Source organism: Papio anubis, chromosome 10, assembly GCF_008728515.1.
Source record: "Papio anubis isolate 15944 chromosome 10, Panubis1.0, whole genome shotgun sequence".
Lineage (NCBI taxonomy): Eukaryota > Metazoa > Chordata > Mammalia > Primates > Cercopithecidae > Papio > Papio anubis.
The window spans coordinates 75,792,661-75,816,445 of NC_044985.1; the positions used below are offsets into that span (position 1 = coordinate 75,792,661).

Sequence of the window (23,785 nt, forward strand, 5' to 3'; positions counted from 1 at the left end):
CAAAAACTCATCTAACTATGAAAACATGATCAGTTAACCGTGTACTGACGTTTTTATTCTAATAAAGATTTATCTTCATCTTGAAAGTACTTAAGAATGTTTGAATAACTAGATTTAACCCTGTGGCAAAATGCAAAATATTAACTTATTAGGCCAGGGTTAAAGAAAGATTGGGAATTAATTTTTCACCTTTGTTTCAGTATTGTGGATATAGTAAGAACATTATTTCACGTCAGCAGTTATTCACATCTTGTTATTACTTCATAGTGCAGGATTAAGGAAATCTGTACACATAAAATTATAGTTTAGTTAGTGTTAAAGGAAAAAACTGAAACAATAAGTTGTACTCTTTGTTGCCACACAGCATATGTAGTATTTTATGTTTGAGAGAACGTGGCCATGGTGTCATCCAAAATCAATAGTGTATCAACGCTCCCTTGATTTAGTGAAGGTTCTGCTACCTGGTACTACAGTCAGATTGCTCCGCTATTGCTTCCTATCTTACTTTACAGCCTCTTTCATTCTATGCCTATTTAATTTCACTCATTGCTTTATTCCTGTGTCCTTCAGCTGTTTCCAATCTGCCCTTCATGGCCATGACTAATACAATATGTTAACATACAAAGGTATGTTAACATACAAGGTATGTAAATGAAAATCAATGCACTTGTCATTTCAGCACAATTCCTTATTGCTTACATTGAACATTTTAAATACATTTTATTTAAACACTAAAAACTTTCATTCTTGCCTTGGAAGTCTAATGATCTTCTTGGCTCCCTGCCCCTGCAGCCCTCTAATCTTCACAGCCGTGGCCACTTAGCCCCCATCTGGAGGTTCAGGCTTATTCTGCATTTTGGAGCTAATCTTGTCCCTATGCTGGGGGTATACAAGATATCGTAGCCAAAAGCTAACTGATTTAGCATTCAGACAGCTTTGCTGCTGGTTTCATTCTGACCTTGTAATTTATTTCTCAGATGTAGGCTATGCTTCTCCCAGCCACTTGTAACCAAGGTTTGACTTTGTATACCAGTTCCAGTATCTATCCAGGCTCTCCTATTTCAGTTCTTGATGAGTTTTTCTGATTGACACCAATTTCTCCATGACTGAGGTTCTGCTTTGTCCTTCTCCTTGTCCCATTTGTAACTGAACTTATTTTCTGAATTACAGTTGCTATGGCTGGGCCCTGTAGACAACTGCTAAGCCTTTCTGGTGTCACTACCCTTGCCCGTATCTCTTCATACTGCCTTCATACCATGGATCTGAACTTCTGCAAGAATACCAGGATTAACCCCTTGCTTGCTTGGATGTTTTCCCACTTCCAGCTGCAAATATCTACCTAGACCAGCTCTAACCTTGCAGGCCTTGGAGAGTCAGTGCAAACATGCTGCCTGCAATCTGGCCATCTCATTGTCTAGACATGATAGCAAAGACATATTGTTTCCATTGCATCTTTGGTTGAATTGTTATGCTAACACCCTTTAGTTACTTTCGCCTCCTGTCTTCATCTTGGTCCTGCCACTTTAACACTTTAAAACTCAGTTTTCTCTTTTTAAAGTAAAATAATAATGGAATCTACCTCCTATGGCTATTTTGAAGAATGCTGAGAAAAAAAAAGTATACAAATGGTACAAATGGATAGAACCCATTGTAAGCAACCAATAATTTTTAGCTGCTCTTATAAGTTCATGTCTTAAATATCTGTACTTGGAAAGTGGAGCTATACCACTTAAAGAATGATCATTAAAAAGATAAGGAACTAGGAAAATTAAAATTCTTAAAAAAAGAGACTCATGTACATTTTTTTAAGTGAAATAATTTACAAGAAGACAGCTTGAAAAAATGATGCTGAAACACAGATGCAGTCACCAACAAACATTAGAAACAACATATTTTAAGGATACATTTCCTATTTGTGTGTCTTGATCTTATGACTACAGAAGAGCCCTAAAGCATTTAGGAAGGAGAAAGAGTCTTTGAATTAGTAATTTATTTTAGAGTAGTATTTCCATAATCACGTGGGGGACTTGTAGAAAACTAAAATTTTAAGCCCCGCTTCTCTGAAATTCTGATTCATTAATTTTGGGGCAGAACTAAATAACTGGTATGTTTAAAAAAATTCTCATAGTACCTCTGGCAATCTCTCAGTTTTGGGAACCACAAATTCATCAGACATTAAGGTACCTGGGATGTTTTTTAAAAAACATAACATTTGTTGGCCAGGCGTGGTGACTCACACCTGTAATCCCAGCACTTTGGGAGGCCGAGGTGGGCAAATCACCTGAGGTCAGGAGTTTGAGACCAGTCTGACCAACATGATGAAATCCTGTCTCTACTAAAAATACAAAAATTAGCCAGGCATGGTGGTGCGCACCTGTAATCCTAGCTACTTGGGAAGCTGAGACAGGAGAATCTCTCGAACCCGGGAGGCGGAACTTGCAGTGAGTTGAGATCGCGCCACTGCACTCTAGCCTGGGCGACAGAGTGAGACTCTGTCTCAAAAAAAAAAAAAAGAAAGAAAGAAAATGAGATGCTGTCTCAATAAAAAACATACATTTGTTTACCTCAAGATGGTCAAACCAGTGCATAGACTCTCTCACTTGGCTCCTAGCTGCCCACTGGCTAGAAGTGTTTGACAGGTATGAAAACTCTACTGCTGTTTTACTAATAGATGTTTATTTCACTTAGCTATTCAAAGGCAGTGTTTACTTGTAAGTACGTAGTTTACCCTAAGAACCACCGTTTACTCAGATAGAATCTTCACTTGAAAAATATTTTAAGTGCAGACTGTTTTACTACTGCCAAATAATCTTGTCTTAATTTTTTTTCTTCATTTTCCTTAGATGAATTTTCCCCTTACTCATAAAAGTTTGATCAAAATGATGGTTAACTGCTCTAGGCAAGCACAGTCTGCATACTGAAGAAAATAAAAAGCAGCCAGATGTTTTCCTGAAAAGGGTGAGGTATATGTAAAAAAGAAAAAGAGATAAATAATAGTAATAATAATAATAATAGGAAGAAGATGAAGACAAAGGAGAAGGAAAAGAGGAAGAGGAGGAAGACAGGGAGGGAAAAGAGGAGGAGGAGAAGACGAGAAAGTGGAAGAAGAAGAAGAGGAAGAGGAGGAGGGGAGGAGCAGAAGAGAGAAGAGGAAAGGAATAAAAAAGAGGCTGCTTCTTTTCACTATCATGACACAAAGAACCCCTGAGAAGTTTGAGTTATTCACTTTTCAACATGCTTAAGGTGGGACCAATATAGTAGAAAGCTAAAATGTTGGCACCCTTTCAAAATAATAAGTATGATTCCTTATTTGATGAACATATCTTTATAAGAGTAGTTACTCCATCATCTTAGAAGTCAGATTAGCAACTGGTATGATCTGAATGTTGGTGTCCCCCTCCCCAGATTCATATGGTGAAATCCTAACCTCCAAAATGATAGTATTGGGAGGTAGGGCCTTTGGGAGGTGATTAGGTTATGGGGGTGGAGGCTTCATGAATGGGATTAGTGCCCTTATAAAACAGGCTCCAGAGACCTCCCTTGCCCTTTTTGCCATGTGAAGCTTCAGTAAGAAGAAGGTTATTTTAAGAGAAAGTGAGCTCTTATCAGACATTAAATCTGCCTTGATCTTGGACTTCTCAGCCTTCAGAATGGTGAGAAATAAATTTCTTTTGTTTATAAGCTACCCAGTTTATGGTATTTTGTTATAGAAACCCAAACAGACTAACTCTGATCATCTATTGCCTCCTGATGATGCCTTTTAAATATCTTGAGATAAAGTCTCACTCTGTGGCCCAGGCTGGAATGCAATGGCATGATCACAGCTCACTGTAGCCTCAACCTCCTGTGCTCAAGTGATCCTCCCACCTCAGCCTCCTGAGTAGCTGGGACTACAGGCTAGTGCGACCATACCCAGCTAATTATTATTATTATTATTTTTTTTGTAGAGATATGGGTCTCTCTTTGTGCCCAGGCTGGTCTCAAACTCCTGGCCTCAAGCGATCCTCCTGCCTTGGCCTCCCAAAGTGCTGGGAGTACAGGCCTGAACCATCACACCCAGTCCTGATGATACCTTTTCAAAGACATTCTAGTAAATAAGACTTTTTTTTCCCCTCTATATCCTAACATTGACAGTTTTGGGAGGATTCAATGATATTTTAGTGTACCTTATCAAGTAATGCCATGGATAGCTGCTTGGCTGGCCCACCTCTTAATCAAGTTCCAGAAATTCCTTGCTGTTATTACAGCCCTTATTTATTTATTTATTTTTTCACTTGGGAACTGAATAAGAAAATAAAAATGCAGACAATGTCTTCTGTTGCAGAATGGTTGATGGCGTTAAAAAGAAATTAATCACTGTCATTATTTTGTCTAAAAGAATAAAAACAGCATATTACCAGACGTCCTCGGCATCTTCATCACATTCTGCACCAAACTGGCAAATATCACAGGTGGATGTCTCCTTTTGACTAGTTTCTCCAGAGCCTTCATGGACTGTAGGACAGAAAAAAGTAAAACGAATTCAGGTAATTGTGCATTATATCTACAACCCCAGAACAATTCTGTATTAAAGCTGTTACTTTCCCAATGGACCTGTCTGCTATTGAAGCTTCGTAAGAATGTCATAAGCAACTCTTTTCTTCCTCCAATTTAAAGACAACTCTAACAATAATATGCTTCCCATTGGTATGTGGTGAACACGTTTGCATTTTGCATGCTAAATAAAACAACAAACATGTGAGTTTACTGTATTCATCAAAATTATTTGCCTAATAAATAGACCATATGAAAGAGTTATTTAGTTAACAGGGAGTTAAATTTTCACCTCTCTGGGGGAAAGATCTACTGTCTATTTTACTGAAACGTATTTAGAATTTTCTTATTTCCAGATTATGGACCTTTTGGTCTAAAGAAAGTTTTCATGTATAATTTTTAAAAATTTCAATGAGCATCCCTGATTTATTAGATATGCCCACATTTTTTCCCTCAAACAGTTAAGTACTTACAAGAAAAAATATGTTGATTATAAGTTTTTATAAAATAGCTTTTAGTTGTTTTTTACTGTCATTTATTGAATCTCACATAAGTATTGCATAAAGCTAATCACAGTGATTCCTTGTTAGAGGGTTATGAACATATATTTTATTTTAAAAAATACATTGAGTCACTGTTTAGTCACTGATGATGATGATGATTGATATTGGTTCTTTTTTCCTCTAAATGACAAGTACAAAAACGGGCAATACATCACCCAATTATAAAGTTAGCTTTTCAAAATCAGGATACAACAGTGTAAATTGAGAAAAAATTTCTAGTATTTGAGTGCAAGGAATGAGCAACACTTTCTAGGTGAATTACCTCTTTTCCCAGTTAAAAATATATTGTTGAAAGAAAAAGTAGTTTTATTTTAAAATGAAAAATTGCAATCCACTAACTATTGCATACACAGATCATATACACTTAAAAACAGATGTTTAAATCAAGGGAATCTTTAAGAAGTGCACTTCTGCAAAAGATAACATATTTTAAACAGAAAAAGAACATAAGCAATTAATCCCAGCATTAGTTCCTGTCCTTATGAACATTTTAAATAACAAAGACAATTTATTAACATGCACCTTGAACCTGTCAAATCCAGTCTTACTTACTTTGTTTTAATATGTTATTTTCTCTTCATTTCTTCTTTGATTATTAACAAGAGTTTTTAATACTTATAAAATCAAAGATCTTTAGTTTTCTTTAATCTACTGCTGTTCAGATGAGTAATTTGATTTACTCAAAAAAGGACAAGAAGACATCCCTAGGAGAGTTATCTGTTTTGTAACTCTTCCAAGAAAGGTGGAGGGATTTATTTTTTCTAAAACATTTTTTTCCTGTGCTTGATAGTCAACACTTACATTTTTAAAACAGTATGAAGCAAATAGGTCAATTTCAATTGCAAAAGTATTGATGGTATAGTTTTCAATTTGGATGTCTTAAGAAAAAAAAACGTGTCCTCCCCAACAGGAAGAAGGAATTTTAGACTCTGATAAAATAAACAGCACTTATCTTATTATCCACTCTACTACTTTAATATAGGCAAGACCATTAGAGTGGACCATGGGGATAAGAGGGAAGCTGGGGCCTCATCTCAGGGGAGACTGAACAGCTGAGGTCCGTCTCTGTATTACTTTCTTATTATTAATGCAACACAGAAGCTGCTAATGGGAGAAAGCCTTTTAGTGTTAGCAAGATTAGCAACTTCCAGACTAAAACTTCCCATTACTCAGGAAAGATACGAACACAATGGCAAGGACCTTAATGAACAATGATGGCCACTTAGAGACAGCCCCATTTTCTTCAGCAGTTGAGATCTTTGGTAAGGGATCGACTGGAGGTCATCCAGGGATAAATTTTGCTATCTCAGCAGGACTAATAATAATATTTCTACCAGAAGTCACATTACATTTATATAAAAGGGCAATTATTGGTAAAATGGAGATGTTTGGAAATTCTCCGATAAGGAGAAGTACATTCAAAAGAAGCAGTGGGAATACCCCCATCAATAAGTATTGTGTGAATAAAGTGCCTTTCTATGAAGTCACCCACAAAGAAATATAAAATAAAATCTTTCCACATTACTGGAAACATAGATTTGCGCCTTTGTATAATAGTAAACAAACAAACGACTTAATCAGTGCTCAACTTTCATTTCACTTTTTATACCAGTGGTTCTTAAACAGGATCTGATTCAGAGGCTTTCGTGGATCTTGTTTGTTAATATGTTTTTTTTTTCCTTTTTTTTAAAATAAAAATGCCCTGAGATATCCTTGGAGATACTGAATTGGACTTAGCTGGGGGCTTGAATATGCCTGTTCTGAATACAGACTATCTCTGAGGAAGAATCTCTGCCTTAAACAATACAAAGAAGGCTTCATCTGTCCAGAGCACCCTCCTCAGGCATCAACTAGCACAGGGCTTCTGATGCTTTAAAGCGCACAGGAAGCACCTGGAGGTTTAGTTAAAATGCAGATTCTGATTCATTAGGTGCAAGGTATGGTCTCAGGTTCTGTATTTCTTAAAGTCCCCAGATGCTGCTGCTGTTGGTCCACAGACCACATTTTGAGTAGAAAGAATAGCACTGTGTTTTTCAAACCACAGTTCACAACGTTTTAGCAGGTAGTGAAATTAATGCATCATGACTTGCATTTCTGTAAACATGAAACACACTATACTAGTCTAGTAAATACTAGACTGCATCTTATTTAGCAAGTACATGTTTTATTTTATAACACTGCTTTAGTTATACATATGTACTTACATACAGGGTTGCAATATAAATTGCAATTCTTACTAAAGGTCACAGTAACAAAAGCTTGAAAACCACTGATTTAGTACACGTTACACTCTCAGTAAATGTGTGTTAAATTGGACTGCTACTTCCTTCTCTTCTTTCTATATTACCAGTAACAGGAAAGATCAGTGCTTATTTGCATCCATACATTGATTAGGAATAAAATTCATTTATCTTAAAGTATTATCTTAATCACGCATTTATATTTTAAGCTCTTTTATTTTGAGTTGCAAAGTAAGATAATTATTTCCCATTATTTTATAGAAACTTAGGTTTTGGCAAATGATTGAGGGAAATTTGAGGGGTGAGGGAGGTGGAGCTACTGAAAGCACATTATCCCTAATATTCTGCCCTTCCATTAAAACGTATTTAATCATTTTAGGGAGGTTTGGAAGCGGAGGGATTACAAGAAATGATTGAGTTACTTCTCTCTCAAATCTCTCTGCCCTGGTAATTTCTTCTGAAGGTTGAATTCCATCACCACCCTGTTCTTCTTGCTGGTCCTACATGATGATGAACCCAGTTCTCACTATCATGCTTCTTGTGACTTATAATATTCTTAACCTGTCATACCATTTCTGAAAACAGTGTTTTCAGAACACTGTTCAAACATGGGTAAGCATTGTAATTCACTTTGTTAAAAATGCAATTAAAATTGAAATTCAGCGAAATGAAGTCATCTTTCCATATCTGCTCGTTCCTCATTCACAAATCCAGCCAATCTTGAATCAAAATATTCAGAAAAAAATACAAAATAACAATGCAGAAATACAAATAATAAAAAATAAAAATATAGTATAACAAATTTTTACACAGCATTTATGTTGTATTAAGTATTCCAAGTAATCTAGAGATGATTTAAATTATATGTGAGGATGTGCATAGGATACACCACTTTAATATCATCAGGGACTTGAGCATCCACAAATTTTGGTATATTGTGGGGAGGGTGGGTCCTAGACCCAATCCCCTGAGAAGACTGAAGGATGACCATACACAGATCTTAAGGGTACCTGATATGGTTTGGATATTTATCCTCTATGAATCTCATGTTGAGATGTAATCCTCAACGTTGGAGGTACGGGTTGGTAGGAAGTGTTTGCATCATGGGGGTGGATCCCTTATGAATGGCTTAGGACCATACCCTTGGTGATGAGGCAATTTTCACTCAGTTAGTTCACATGAGATCTGCTTGTTTAAGAGTCTGGTGAGATCTGCTTGTTTAAGAGTCTGGAACCTCTTCATTCTCTCTCTTGCTGCCTGTCTTGCCACATGACACACCTGCTGCCACTATGCATTCTGTCATGAGTAAAAAGCTCCCTGAGGACTCACTGGAAGCAGATGCCGGCACTATGCTTCTCATACAGCCTGCAGAACCATGAGCCAAAATAAACTTTTTTCCCTTATAAATCATCCAACCTTAGGTATTCCTTTAGAGCAATGCAAATGGACTAACTCAGTAGCCTTTAATTAGTGTTGAGAAGTGCATATAAAGACACACAGAACAACTCTATCATCCCAGAAAGTTCCCTGGTTACCCTTCCCAGGCAATGCCCTACCACTACCCTGTCTATATATGGGTAGATCTCTATCACCACAGATTAGTTTTAACTATTCTAGAACATCATATCAGCGGAATAACTCAATATGTAATTTTTGTGTCAAGTTTCTTTCACTCAAAATAATAACTTTTGAAATTAATTCAGGTAGTTGCATGTATCAATAGTTTATATCTTTTTATTGCTTAGTATTCCACTGAATGAGACACTGCAGGTTATTTATTCACTCTCCTGTTGAAGGATATCTGGGTTGTTTTCAGTTATTGACTGAAAATTATAATTGAGTATTTATGAATAAAGCTGCTGTACAAATCCTTGTAAAAGACTTTGTGTACACATATGTTTTTATTTCTCTTGAATAAATAACTAGCAGCAGGATTACTGAATCTTAAGGCAAAAATTATTGTTGTTGGTGGTTTTTAAATTCTCCACCTGCAGGAATGTTTAATATCTTTTGGGTACAAACCTGTTGTCAGATATATGTGTTGCAATATTTTTCTCGGTCTATTTTGTTGACAGTGCTAACCTTGCATTCCTGGGAAAAGTCAAACTTGATCTTTGTATATTAACTTTTTAATATATTGCTGGATTTCATTTGCTAATATTTTGTAGAGCATTTTTGTATTTATTTTCACGAAATATATTGGCTGTAATTTTCTTTTCTTGTATTTTCCATGCCTGCCCTTCATGAAATGAGCTGAAAAGTGTTCCCAAGTCTGCTATTTTATGAGAGTTTGTGTCAGATTAGTATTATTTTTTATTCATATGTTATAACTCACTAGTGAAACTATCTGGTCCAGGAGTGATTTTTTTGTTCTTGTTGTTCAATTACAAATTTGATTTCTTTATACAAGGCTATTTCATTTTTTATTTTATTGATTTCTGTTCTTATATCCTTGTGCTACATACTTAAGACTTAATTTATTATTTTTCTAGTTTCTTAAAATGGAAGTAGAAATGCTTGACTTTATGTCTTTTTTGTTTTCTCATATGGGTATTAAAATGTATAAATTGCCTTCTAAAGATTGCTTTAGCTGCATACCACAAATATTGATATGTTGTATTTTCATATATTTCTGTTCAAAACATATATTGTAATATCCTTTGAGATTTCTTAGACTCATGAATTATTTAGTAGTGTGTTTTTAACTTCTAAATATTTGGGGGTTTTCAAAGGCATATTATTTTTATTCATCTTCATTAAATTTAGTAATTTAATTTATCATCATTGGAGAACACATTCTTTAATTTAAATACTTTGAAATGTATTGTAACTTGTTTTATGGCCCAGGATATGGTCTATCTTTTTGAGTATTCCATGTGCACCTTAGAAGTTGTAACTTGCTCTAGTGTGGAACAATTTTCTATTAATGTTAATTAGCTTACATTGATGGTTAGTGTTGTTCAAATCATCCATAACTATACTGATTTTTATTTAATTGTTTTACCTATTACTGAGAAAATAGTGTTAAAATCTATATTGGTGACTGTAAATTTGCATCTAGTTCTCTTGTTTTGTCAGTTTTTGTCTCATACTTGGGAGCTTTGTACTGGGGGTATAAACTTTTAGTAGTCTTATGTCTTCTTGAATAAGTGATTCTTTTATCATTATGAAATGACCCATTAAAATCTCTGCTAGCACTGTTCAGCTTGAAATCTACTTTATTTTGATATTCACATTGCCTCACCAGGTTAATTTTTTGCTTATTGTTTCCATCATTTTACTTCCAATCTCTTTGCTCCTTAAGTTTAAAGTGTGTTTCTTTTAAACGACATACAATTTAGTCTAACTTATAAAAAAATCTAGTCTGGATTTAATCAGGGTGTTTAGTCCTTTTACTTCAATTACTGATATGTTTAGTTTTAAGCTCACCAACTTGGTGTTTGCTTCATATTTGACCAATCTTCTCTTTCTCTGTTTCCAATTCTGTCTTTTTTGTGTGTAATAAAGTATTCTTAGGTATATATTTTACTTTATCTCCAATAAATTTTTGGTGGGGAGGTAGTGTTTCTTTGTTATTATTATGGTGGTTGCTTTAAGGATTACAATATGCATCTTTAAATTATTCTAATCTATTACTTCATGAAAAATTTACTAACTTTATGACAATATATTTCTAATTATCACATTCCAGTCTTTGCAATCTTATTGTCATGCATTTTATTTCTACCTATGTGATAAAACTCATGTCCTTTTAAAAAATTATTTTTACTTTATACAGCCATTCTACTCTTTTGTGTTAATTTCAAAGGCAAAAAGCTAAAGTTTTCTATACAAATGAAGACCCCTGCCAATCGCTGCTAAATGATTTGACGTCTGTTCTGTATTTGCCCTAACTTTTCAAGACTTATCTGTAGTACCACATTCTCCATGAAAAACACTTTTGGCATATGATGCAGAATAGATTGTATCATTTTCCCCCATTATCTTTCCTCCCTTTCTGATAAAAGGATTATATGTTTCTTGCCATAGCTGCATGACTTGCAGTTCCCTGATATCATCATTAGTTTTCTGACATGCTTTTGCCATTGAAATGTGAGTGGAATCGAGAGAGTTCTTAATAGAAGCTATTAAAAAGCTATCATGTGAATTTCTTTTTTCTTGCTCTTTCCTTCTGTACAAAAAAGGCACATCTCAAAATATGGGCTATTCCTTCAACCAGTTCCAGAAGGAAAAGATACATAGAGCACAATCACAGTTGACTTCAGTTATCAAAGCAAGGAATATGCCAATGATTCTGTAAGCCTCTGAGATTTTGAGGTCATCTGTAATTTTAGCTTTACCTAGTGAAAGCTGACTAATAAAATATGGATTAATGTTCTTGATAAATTCTAAGGAAATAAATATTTTTACATCATTTTCCACATTTCAGATTTTGGTTGCTTTACTTACTTATACAAACCAAGATCTCCTTTTAATTTTCTCCAAATATGCCTTCAAACTTTCTAACATTTTCTTTCTTTGTCAGTATAGATTTCATAATAGTTAAGGTATGTTTCTTCTATTATATTTTGACTTTCTCCCAACATAACACTACTATTCCTACTTTATGCATGGTTCAAATTTTCTCTTCCATATAGCTCTAGTACGTGTCTCTCATCAACATGTAAGATGTCCCATTTAAATTAAGCATAGCATAACATTAAACACACTATAAATGTGTATAAATAGAAGTATTTACATACATCAAGTGTGAAATAAAGCAGGAGGTCCCCGAAACTATCAGGTTATGTTAACAAAAAAAAAAAAAAAAAGGAGACTTCTAGATTTAAAATATGACACAAAAATACTGGTTCTACACTCATTTAAATTATTACAAAGCTGAGAAAAGAGCTTTTACACATATTTTATGCAGATATTAATCTGGTTATCTCAAACTTTAGAATGTACTTTTCTCCTATTTTAGTCAATATCAATCTAGTCGTCAGTGTTTTTTTCTTAAATAGGTAACAAAATAGTTCTTGATAGGCTTATCTTTTTTTCACTTTATTTACATAGATAAAGAAATGATTAGTGATAGCATTTAATATATCTGTGGTAGCTAAAATGACTATCAAGTTATGAACAGCAATTTTTCTTTTTGAATAAATTATAAAAATTATTGTCTCATTATCACAAAAAATCTGAACTGTGAGTTTACATTAAAATAAAGGACATATTTGACTTAGAAAATAAAAAGAAAATTTTAAATAAAAACTCTCCATTCTGTTCTTTAATTTGTACAACTTGCCTATTTTGCATCTTGTGTGAGTTTTCCCTCCATATGCTTCTCCCACATGTGAGTAAGTTGTATTTAAATGATGGAAGCTGTTGACAGTTCCTAGAGGCCTAGACAATTCTAAGTTGTTGTTTTTGAGCTGTAGTCATATTTTCTTTAAAATTTCCTAAATTTTCCCTAGAAACCCCAATACAACTTTAAAGAAAAATAGTAAGAAAACACTTTCCTTTTTTTCATAGATTATGACATATGAGTCATATGAATAATAGTTATACTGTTACATCATATTATTAAAATGTGAAAACAAGAAGTAGCATTTTGGTTTGTTATCTATAAAACTAAAACAAAATACTGCATATGTATCTGTCATAGTGCAGTAACATATGTTCAGATTTTAGGGAGGAAATCCATTATCTTTGTTTCTTTTTGATTAAAAAATATATCACCACTGATAATTTTTAATTTTAAATTGATTTTAATGCCAAAAACTAAAGAAAGCCTGAAATTACACTCAAACATAATGGTTTACAATTCCAAAATCCACTTGAAAAGCCCAAGAACCAAGCTTATGATTAAACAAATGTAATTTCATATTAAAGACTTCAAAAGAAGAGATCATTACAGAATATTTAATTTTTCATAATTAAGCTAGTTTGCTAGAGCTTGACAAAGCTTCTTTAGAAATCACACATAATTTATCTTTTGCATATTAATGAAAAATAATTTAAGAGATTAATACAAAGCTACTATATTGAGGGAGAATTCTATTATCATTTAAGCCTGTCAGAGTTACAACTGAAGATACTCAGTTTATTTTAAACAGGAGAAAGAGATTAATGAAGTCAGGAAGGAAGAAAAGAAGAAAGGAAGGAAGGAAGGCAGACAGCCTGATATCATGCATAGCAAAATTCATTTAGAGCAGGTTACTATGCCAGACTTCATGAAAATATATCATACCAACAATATGGTATTATAATTAAATATAGCTGTTATTCCCAGGATAATTTATTTGAATCATTTTATGCATATTCATATAAATGGTTTTTAATTTTTTCTTTATTTAATTCCTGAAAGATGAGGAATTTCTTTTTTATTGGTAAATTATAAACATTTGCTTGGGCTACTGCAGGGCAAATCCCAGTTAGAAGGGATTGAGAAAAGCCTGGGAGGTTACTAAGTGGAAACAGTAAATGTAGCCAATACTTTCACACAGATTTGCTAATGAGGAGAACAGAGAATGCAGCATTACTTGGATAAAAATGTAGGATCAAGAGAGAGATTTTATGGAAGAATAGTGCTCAGGCATCATTGTGTGCTAAGAGGAATCACAGAGCATAGAGGAACAAAGTTAGATGGGAAGGAAAGCGGGTAATTACAGGAGCAAAGTAGGGATTGGGTTTAGAGAGAGGTGTGGTGGTTGGTCTTAGAAGCAGGACCATGTCTTCTGGAGGAAAAGGGATGGCAGAGTATGCAGGTACATATGTAGAGAGGTGGTGCCACTGAAAAGGCAAGACGAAGTTGATCTCCTCTACTTGTATTCGTTGTTTCTCTTGTATTTACATCTAAGGAGGTCATCAGTTGAGGTGATGTAACAAGGAAGAAGGTGTGAAATACTGCAGGAAAATTAATGTGAATAAAGGAAGACCAAAAGTCTTTCTAAGTCTTTCTTACATCAATTTGTTGCTTGCCAACTTTGTACTTAATTCTTCTAATTACTAAGCCTCTAACAAATAAAGATGTATCTTTATTAACTTACACTTCTGTATGTCTTTAGCAAATGGCATTTGGTTTTGATGACTTAAAGGTATTTTGTGATAGAGCAAGTTTCATTTGAATAATCAAATGAAGACTTAATTGCCAATTGAGTTAACTTTAACCTACTAAATATTTGTTTTGGTAGAGGGACTTCATAATCTGTTAATAACTTACTCCATGTTTATGTCCTAAATATTTTCCCATTCTGTCACCACTGTAGTGGTTGTGATCTTTGTCATAACTTGCCTAAATTTTAAAGTAACCTTCTAACTAGCTGATTTATGTACTTACAAACCTGCCTTTCTTACACATATCTCCCATGTCTCTTACTGAAATGAAAATCTAATAGTGACACTTAAAACTGAAAATGACATTAAGTAATCTAAATGCACTTGCATATTCACAAAATTCTCCTACTGCTAAAAGAAGATTTGGGCTGTCCAGAGTCTTTTTTGAGGCTCAGAACTTTTAGTTGTAAAATAAGATGCCTGCCGTGCTCATGCAGATTAAATAGGAAGATGTGTGACTTTGCTTTGCACCCTCCAAATTGCTCTGCCACTCTAAGGCGTTACCATTAAGAAAGTGTTAAAGGTGAAGGAAAGTCATTATTTTATTCCAAGTAAGATGGTTCTTTGAAGGAAGTTCATAGCTGAGCATCTCAAATGTGAATTTTTGACCTTATAATGATGCTGAAGTGGAAATCTTTGTATGAACAGGGGAATAAGAAACACAAAACAACATAACAAAAACAGATAAATACATTGTGGAGCCTATAGTAAAAGTCTTCCTCTGAAACATCCAAATTTGGTTTCTTATATTGAGGAGTAAAAGGATCAAGGGAGGAGCAAAGGAGCAAGTAAGAAATAGATAAGAAGTCCCTGGTAGATATCTTCAGAAATTGCCTGGAGCTCCAGACTCTTTGTTTTAGTGCACTGGACTTTGGATAAAAGAAAGCACTAAAGTGATATTTTCTCTTTTCTTATTGATGAAGACAAAAACAAAATAAGGGCTTTATCCTTTTCTTTTAGTACTTGCCCACTATAGGTAGTAGTTTTCACTGTAAGCCTGACACATTATCCATCTAAGTCTAACTTCTAAGTCTAGGTAAAATTTAAGAAGAAATTTAAAAAATCAGGCTTGTTTAAATACATAATTTATTTGATATAAATAGAACAATGAAATAAAAGAGTAGCAAAAATATAAAAAGCCAATTTAAGAGGTCAACATATTTTGTAAAATTGGTAGTTTATAGCAATAATTTTTTTGAATTGCCTGTAATATTTTCCAGCCTAGTTTTGTTACCTAAGGCCTTTTTCCTGTTTTTTTTTGTTTTTTTTGTTTTTTTTTTGTTTTTTTGGGAGGGGGGAATTACAATAACCAAAACAGAATTCAGTGCCTGTAATTAGTTTCAGTCTTTTGCTCGATCCAGCTACATATCTTCCTTGATCCCCTGCTTGACTCACATTGAGGGACCCTATTTCATCTCTACAATTTCTCTTTTGCTATTGGCTCTAGGTAGTAGAGTCAGTGACTCCTGTGATTCCTTCTTCCAGCTTACAACTGCCCCTCAAGCTCTGGTTTCAAATCCATAATTTATAGTCTACCCCCTAGGACCCCTGAAGACCTCTGCAGTGATGCCCCATCTTGGAATCTGCTCCACGAGCAGCCAAATAAGGAGGTCCCAGCACCTTAAGTTTCATTCCCATCTATCCAAAGTGTTTTCACATACTTTATTTTAAATCAGCATACAAACAACAACAACAACAACAGATGGCAAGAAGAAAAATGTATCCTCAAACATTTAAGGACAGAAAGGTCAGATTTATTTGATTTCAGGTGTGAAAGAAGACATGACCATCTTCCACAAAATGAAAAAAAAAAGAAAACAAAAAACAAAACTCACAAAATGGTCTAAGAAAGCTGAAGAGCTGGAATAGGTTAGAAATTGACTTTGAACTAATCAATATGTCTGCTTACGAAACCATTAGCTCAATCTGAAACTATAAAGTGAAAATAAATATTTGTGGAAAAGACATCTAGTTTTTAAAAAAATGTATGAGTTTTAGAGAAAATTTTACTGCCATTAGATCACCAAGGTTACCCAGAGATAAATGCAAAGAGATAAATTTTTTAAAATTAACAATGTTCTATTTAGAACTTCTTAATCAGGTTAATTTTTTCAACTTTAGGTTTTTAAATTCAAACTACTTTCATTCCTAGCTGCATCAAGTTTCATGGATCTATTTTTAAAGATGTTATACCTTAATTGTAATATAATTGGAAATCAACCAATTTCCCTGTTTTTTCTCGATTTAGGAAAAAAAAAAAATATATATATATATATATATATATATCTTCAAGTTTAGGGGGAAAATTGCTATTGGCCTGAACTATGAAGGTTTAGGTTTAACTGGCACCATTATTACTTTTGTTTAATGTTTGTTTTAAAGATATTATACAAATATTGAAGGACATATAAGCTAAAATTTTCAGGTATAAGTTATGATTTAGATTTGTGAATGAATAAAGGCATATTGGAAACAATAATAAACCCAAGAAGCATTTTAAATGTCAAAGGATCTGTCTTACTATAACATAGTGAGTCACACTGATGGAATTAATGACAAAATTTTTGAAATTCATGTTTTGTAGGGCTTCACTGTTGTTCATATAATTTCAGATTATGCCTCAGTTTAGAAGCCAATGAAGTATTTCTAATAACTATGAAATACAGGTTAATAAACAATTTTGAATGACTTTTTAAAAATGTAAGTCTGATTACGATATAAGCCTGTTTAGTTCAAAGGCTTTAAGGATGAAAATACACAGTCCTTATCATCGTATTCAAAGTCTTTCATGATTTTCCCCCACCCTACCATCTCACCTTCATCTCTAGCCCCCTGGGCATGTTTCTTATGCTGCAATTATACTTGTCATGTTGCCAGGGATTTATACACACTGTAATCACTATCTATAAGGGCATATCTCCTCCTGCCTCTGTGGCTGATTCAGACTCTAACTTGAAGATTCAGCTACAGCATCACACCATTTAGGAAAGATGTACTCACTTTCCTCCCCTTTCCTCCATCCTTGTGTTGGGCTCTTAATTTGTGGCCCCACAAGTACTTAGTAATTATCGCATTCTAGAACTTGAGTTATTTTTATGATTCTTTCACTGTTTAACCTTGAGTTCTTCAAGGTTATGTCATATGTTTCATTTGCTTTTATATCCATCTTAGCACGGGGCTTGAGAGGTAAGAACTAGAGGTCAGATAAATTTCAGAATTTGAGATCTTTAAATCATAGCAGTTCTAGGTAATAACAAGATGTAACCACATGTCCAGATGGTTAAACCGAAGTTGAGGAGTCTGAGGACTATGGGGCCAATGTTGAGAAGAAAGATCAAATAGACCCTTTGGTAGTTATTAAAGTTGTGCAGTCAATGTCCAGGCATAAGGCAAGTCTGCATTTCCGAGGTGCCCTGTGGTTGACTGGGTCACATTATTTATTCTGACTAATGAGTTGTTGAGTGGAAAGTCACATGGGATCAATTCAGGGTAGAACATGTAATTGCAAGTTGCAGACCCTGAAGAGCACTCTTTCCCTACTGTGCGAGTGCTTAGAACAAGTAAGGGAGGAGGCCAAATTAGGAGGCTGTGCAGCAGAGAGATAGTAAAAAGTGTCAAATGTGGCATATAATTTGAAAAGAGAACTGATGAGATTTACTGATGTCCTGGGGACAGGTGTAATGTCAATGTTTAAGATAGCTGCTCTCTGTCCAGGTCCTCTGGTGACTACAATATGCAGAGCCAGCTGCCCCACCTAGCATCTTGCCCAACTAACTGCAGTGAACAAGTAGTGAGAGTGAGAAGTGAGCCTTGGTTTTCTTAAGCCACTAAATTTTGGGGGATGTTTTACTACTGTCTAACTTTACACAACCTAGCACTACTTGAATATTTTACAAGATAAGGCTAAGTGGCATGGATGCAATCTGCTTATTCTTACATGTAGGATGAGGTCTATATTATAGATCTTACACCTTCTTAGAAACCTGAAACGTGTCAATTTCACCATTAGCTCTCAAGTACCCAGCTACCTGATTGGTTACCCTAAAAAAGAGTACCGTCATCTCTCAGGGTCTGTGAGGGATTAGTTCCAGGAACCCCTGTGAACACCAGAATCCACAAATGCTCTGTTCCCTAATATAAAATTGTATAGTAATTGCATATAACCTATGCACATCCTCTCATCTACTTTAAATCATCCCTATGCTATTTATAATACTACAATGTAAATGCTACGTAAATAATCCTTATACTGTTTTAGGGAATGATGGCAAGAAAAAGTCTGTATATGTTCAGTACAGACGCAATCATCCACGTTTTTTCAAATATTTTATTCCTTAGTTGGTTGCATTCATGGATATGGAACCCACAATACAGAGGGCTGACTACATATGAAAATAAGTCATGCGCTGAGTCACTGAGAAAAGTGATAGTGATGTGGAGTTCAGCAACCTATAACTAAAGTATGGAGAAAAGGTGGCATAGGCAAACAGCATGAACTTCAAATAAGAAGCATTTTATTGGATAGTAATGCTGGATTGCATTGAAAGTGGTTTGAAAATGACAGTACGAAGCAAGGAATATATAGTCTGCTAGCCTTACACCAGAGATGAGAGTAGAAGTAGATAAGGTTTGAGGGGTGTTGCTCTCTAGTAGAGGAGAAGACAGGAGCAAACTGTTGGAACATTTAGAACAATTTAACCTTACTTTTTCTATAGAGCTAATATTGATAATAACTATCAAAAAAGGTGCAAGAATATACCTAAATTCTTGTATCCTTAAATAGGCCCAATTTCACTTTCACAGAATATACAGGAAATATATTCTAATAATCTCTTGTATTTTAAAAGTTATATTCTCATGCATACTTTAAAAAACTTAAAGCACTTTGATACAAAGATCAGACTGTGGCTGATTCAGGCTATCCCCAAAAGTCGGGGGCAAGGCGGGGGAACCAACACATTTTTTTCCTATCTCAAGACACATTCTGTTTCCTGACCAAATCCATACCCACACAACATCCTGTACTGTTGCTTTCATTTTTCCTCAATGCTGCTTAGATTTCTTCATGAATATTCGTATTTTTAGATCAGATAAAATGAATAGAAGTCTTTTTCCCTGAAAAATATGTGGTGTGATTCAAAGAAAATGTTAATGAAATGAAATACTTAAAACTTTGTGAAATATTGATATGTAGCAACTGATTTTGTCTCTATACTCAAATGCTTTTTCTTTGTGTATCTGAAGTACCATTCTTATGGGATTATGTAGATGTACAAGCACTGGTATTGACAGCATTTTTAAGTGGGAGAGAAGGGAGAGGAAAAGAGATTTAATCTATATAGTAGTCCACGAAGACTAATCATATATTTGCTGCATCATATTCATTTTTTCAGGAATACCACTTCCATATAGGAATACTTTCCACCAGCACAACACAAGTACTCCAAATGAAGAGGACACAGCCTGAGTTGCTGAATTCCATGTCAGAAGCATGGGCTGTCTTTCATGACAAATCTCATTCCTCCTCTGCTCCCACACTGCCTGACAAGCAGTTCAAAGAGAAAGGTTGTTAACCACATTCCTTTGCCTAAAAAGGGTTTCCAAATAAAACATGTACCTTGCTTTACTCTTAAGAGGGTCAGATGGGCCGGGTGCGGTGGCTCAAGCCTGTAATCCCAGCACTTTGGGAGGCCGAAACGGGCGGATCACGAGGTCAGGAGATCGAGACCATCCTGGCTAACACGGTGAAATCCCGTCTCTACTAAAAATACAAAAAAAATTAGCCAGGTGTGGTGGTGGACGCCTGTAGTCCCAGCTACTCAGGAGGCTGAGGCAGGAGAATGGTATAAACTCGGGAGGCGGAGCTTGCAGTGAGCCAAGATCGCACCACTGCACTCCAGCCTGGGCGACAGAGCGAGACTCCGTCTCAAAAAAAAAAAAAAAAAAAAAAAAAGAGGGTCAGATGGTCGAGGTAGTGATTTGTTTGTGTGTAGATGGGTTTGTGCAAAGAAATGAAAAAAATATTCAGGTGAGGTATTTCTAAATGGGGAAGATGTGTTTTAATGATAGTGTATATTTTATATCAGCTATACCTGGCAGAGTCCCAGGGCAAGGTGAGTATACTATAAACAAGGAAATCTCCTTAGTGAAAACTGCTATATGTTGAGAGAAATCTGTGGGTGGGATAGGATATAACAGCCAAGGGTGTCACTTGTGTAGTACATGTTTTTAAAAGCAGGTTTCACATCAGTTTTAATGCAGCTGGGAATGATTTCAACATTTTTTTTTAAGCAAGTTACTTGTATTTAACTCCTATTTAAAAACTCAAGACTGTATATCATCAGCAGCCCAACATTAGATTATAAATAAAAACCAGCCTCAGAACTTCAGGAAAATTAAGAAGCCAGTTGCATTCTTGGTGAATAGAAATGTACACTTCAATACCTACTAGTTTGTTTAGTGCATCTGTTAAACGATACAATATCCACATCTATGATTACTCCAGAGATCAAATTAAAAAATTCCTCATTTTTTGGTTTGTCTCTGAGGAAAATACAGAAAAACAAATGCTAATCAAAACATTAATTGACTTCTCAATGTATAATACATTAACCATTCCTTCAACCTTTAAGAAACAAAAATAAAATAAAATAAGGTGTTATCTAATATATTCTTGGTAAATATTATACAATTTTAAGATTTTTGTCAGAATGAATTTGATTTAAGTCTGTGAATCTTTTCCGAATATTTCTACAGTTATCTAGATAGAAACATCATACATAAAAATGTTCTTTATTCCAGAATAGATGAAACTCCCAGTGGTAAAAGAAGATTTAGGTATCTCTCAAGGTTTCTTATCACAAAGCAACATAACTCTCTGATGGTTCAGTGCCTGGGAGGGTCAACTGAGATCACTCATCAAATAAATCAAATAGTCAGATGACTAAAAGAGTGGGCACCTGTAGTTCCTTTATTTTCTGACCTCAAATCTTTCTTCTAAGAAGCCAGTAGAGAAATTAATATGTCACTTGGTGTGGCTTATCCAAACCTGAGTATCAACCTGCCTTCGGTTGCTGCTATTAGTTTTGAGAAGGTTTGACTCACTTTTTAAATAATTATATTTAGTTTTAACACTTTAAATCACAAATTACAAAACCTCATACATTGAGGAAACGGGGTGGTGAGAAGGTGGAGACTGTAGTGAGTTTGGTCTCTAAATTTCTAGGAGGAATCTTATTGCAAGCATCAAAAATCCATTTTGTTGGGTGATCATAAAATATTCTATAAATATTTATTGAATGATAAATTATATTTTATATATCTTTTTGGTTAATATTTGTCTAAAAGCAGTGTTTTAAATTACTACTATAAAAAACAAAACAAGTATTTTTAAAAATGGAAACAAAATGTTCTAGGTTTGTATTTTCCAATACGGAAGCTAGTAGCCACCTGTAGCTGTTTAAATTTACACTAATTAAAATTAAATCAAATTAAAAATCCAGTTTCTCAGTTGGACTAGCTACATTTCAACTGGTCAATAGCAACATGTAGCTAGTGGTTACTGTGAACATGTCCATTACCACAAAAAATGTTATTGGATAGTGCTGCTCTAACAAGTATATAACTCAAATACATTATATAATAGCATCCATGAATCAGTCTTCCCAATTCAGGGCTTTTGTTTTAGAGCCTTTCAGACTTTCAAATTGTATAAAATAAGAGATAGCATGACTGCCATTTTCATCTTCTCATGAAATGGAGAGAATGATCATATATGTGTGGTGTGTCTATGTGTGTTATTTTTGTATATATTTCTCTTGATTAATAAACAAACACAACAGAAAACTTTCATAAATGAAAACACACTCATTTTATCTAAAGGGCTGAAACAAAGCTGTCTTCTAATTTATTCTTAACATTAACATCTTAATGACGAGCATCAATATTACTGTGGCTTGAAGTTCAACAGATTAGAATAATCGAACTAGGCACAGAAGGATGAATGTCGCTATAATGAATATCTTTGGTTCCTCTGCCCAAGGCTCTGGCTTCTATATTTGCAATTACATTTATAGTTTGGATTAGCATGCCTATCTCATCCACTGAGATTAATTATTGTATCCAGAGTACAGTACTATTATACACATACTATGTATATCCTTGCAAAAGTGCTTTCTTTTCACGGGGGCCGAATTGTTCCTTGTATAAATTTTGCTATGTGAGTTTAAACAAAGACAACATGGAACCCTTGAGCAGTGTATTACTTGTAATAGGACAAACTTCATTTTCAGTGGCTAAAAATTTCCTACAAAAGAATTACCTTCCCAACTGACATCAACAGGTCTCTCATTACTAGCAGTTTGAGGAATGAGATTAAAGCAATAAGAAGGCATATAGAGATTTTAATTATGTGTTCACATCTAGAAGCAATGATAAGCTGGGGATCTGCCATTACCTTGATATTTTGGAGATAAATGGGTATCTGAATAAATAGAAGCCTTCAGCCTCTGCAGCTGTCACTAACATATTTCACCCTAATTGCAAAATATTTATTTTAAATATTAGGAAGCACACTGAGGAAGCTAACTTCTATGGAGAAAAAGAGATTTTCAATTTCTAACTTTTCCAGGTTAATTTAACTATTAGGGAGATACTAAGGATGGCATTTTATTTTTCAAACTGTTGACTTTGTATTCTGTACATGAGGAAGGAAGAGAAAAAGGAGGAATAAAGAAAGGAAGAAAAGAAAGAAGGAAGAAAGGAAAGAAGGAAGCAAAGAATGAAAGAAGTAAAAGTGTAAGGAACTACCTGTATGGTCCCTCTGTGGGTAAAATCTGTTTCATTTTGCTCTTTGTGTTAGCACCCACACATTACTTGGCACAGAGTAGGCACTTAGGGAATATTTGTTACATAAGAAAAAGAATAAAAGTCTTTTTTTCCAAACTTAGTATTTATAGGTATATGTTTATAGTTATAAACTTTCTTTACTCAAATATCTATTACTCTGTTATATTTGAGAAACTAACATACATTACTGTCCTCTCCTTTCTTTCTATGTCTCCCCTATTGTCTTTCTTCCTTTACTATTATTAACAGAGGTTTTAGATTGATCAATTAAATTCCTAATATTTGGGAGCATGCCACACAAATATCTTCTCTAAATCTTTATTTACTTAAAAATAGAATGCCATGAGAGAATTGAAGTAAAACTAGATTTAATTTTTAATTCAGTGATATAAACCAATCTCTCTAGCTTTTTCATTTACTCCACCAACACTTACTAAACACATAAGTGGCAGAATGGGGAGAAAACTGAGCTAAATAAAGTCCCTGTCACTATGGATATTATAG

General features: G+C 34.4%; 1 protein-coding gene across 1 annotated transcript in view; it reads right to left on the reverse strand.

The window, feature by feature from the left end:
* The window catches only part of TMEFF2 (transmembrane protein with EGF like and two follistatin like domains 2), a 242,590-nt gene that overhangs the window by 105,396 nt on the left and 113,409 nt on the right, over positions 1-23,785 (reverse strand). The window contains exon 5 of the mRNA XM_003907748.5: positions 4,398-4,494. Within this exon, the coding sequence (XP_003907797.1) occupies positions 4,398-4,494 (97 nt within the window). The remainder of the gene's footprint in view (positions 1-4,397; positions 4,495-23,785) is intronic.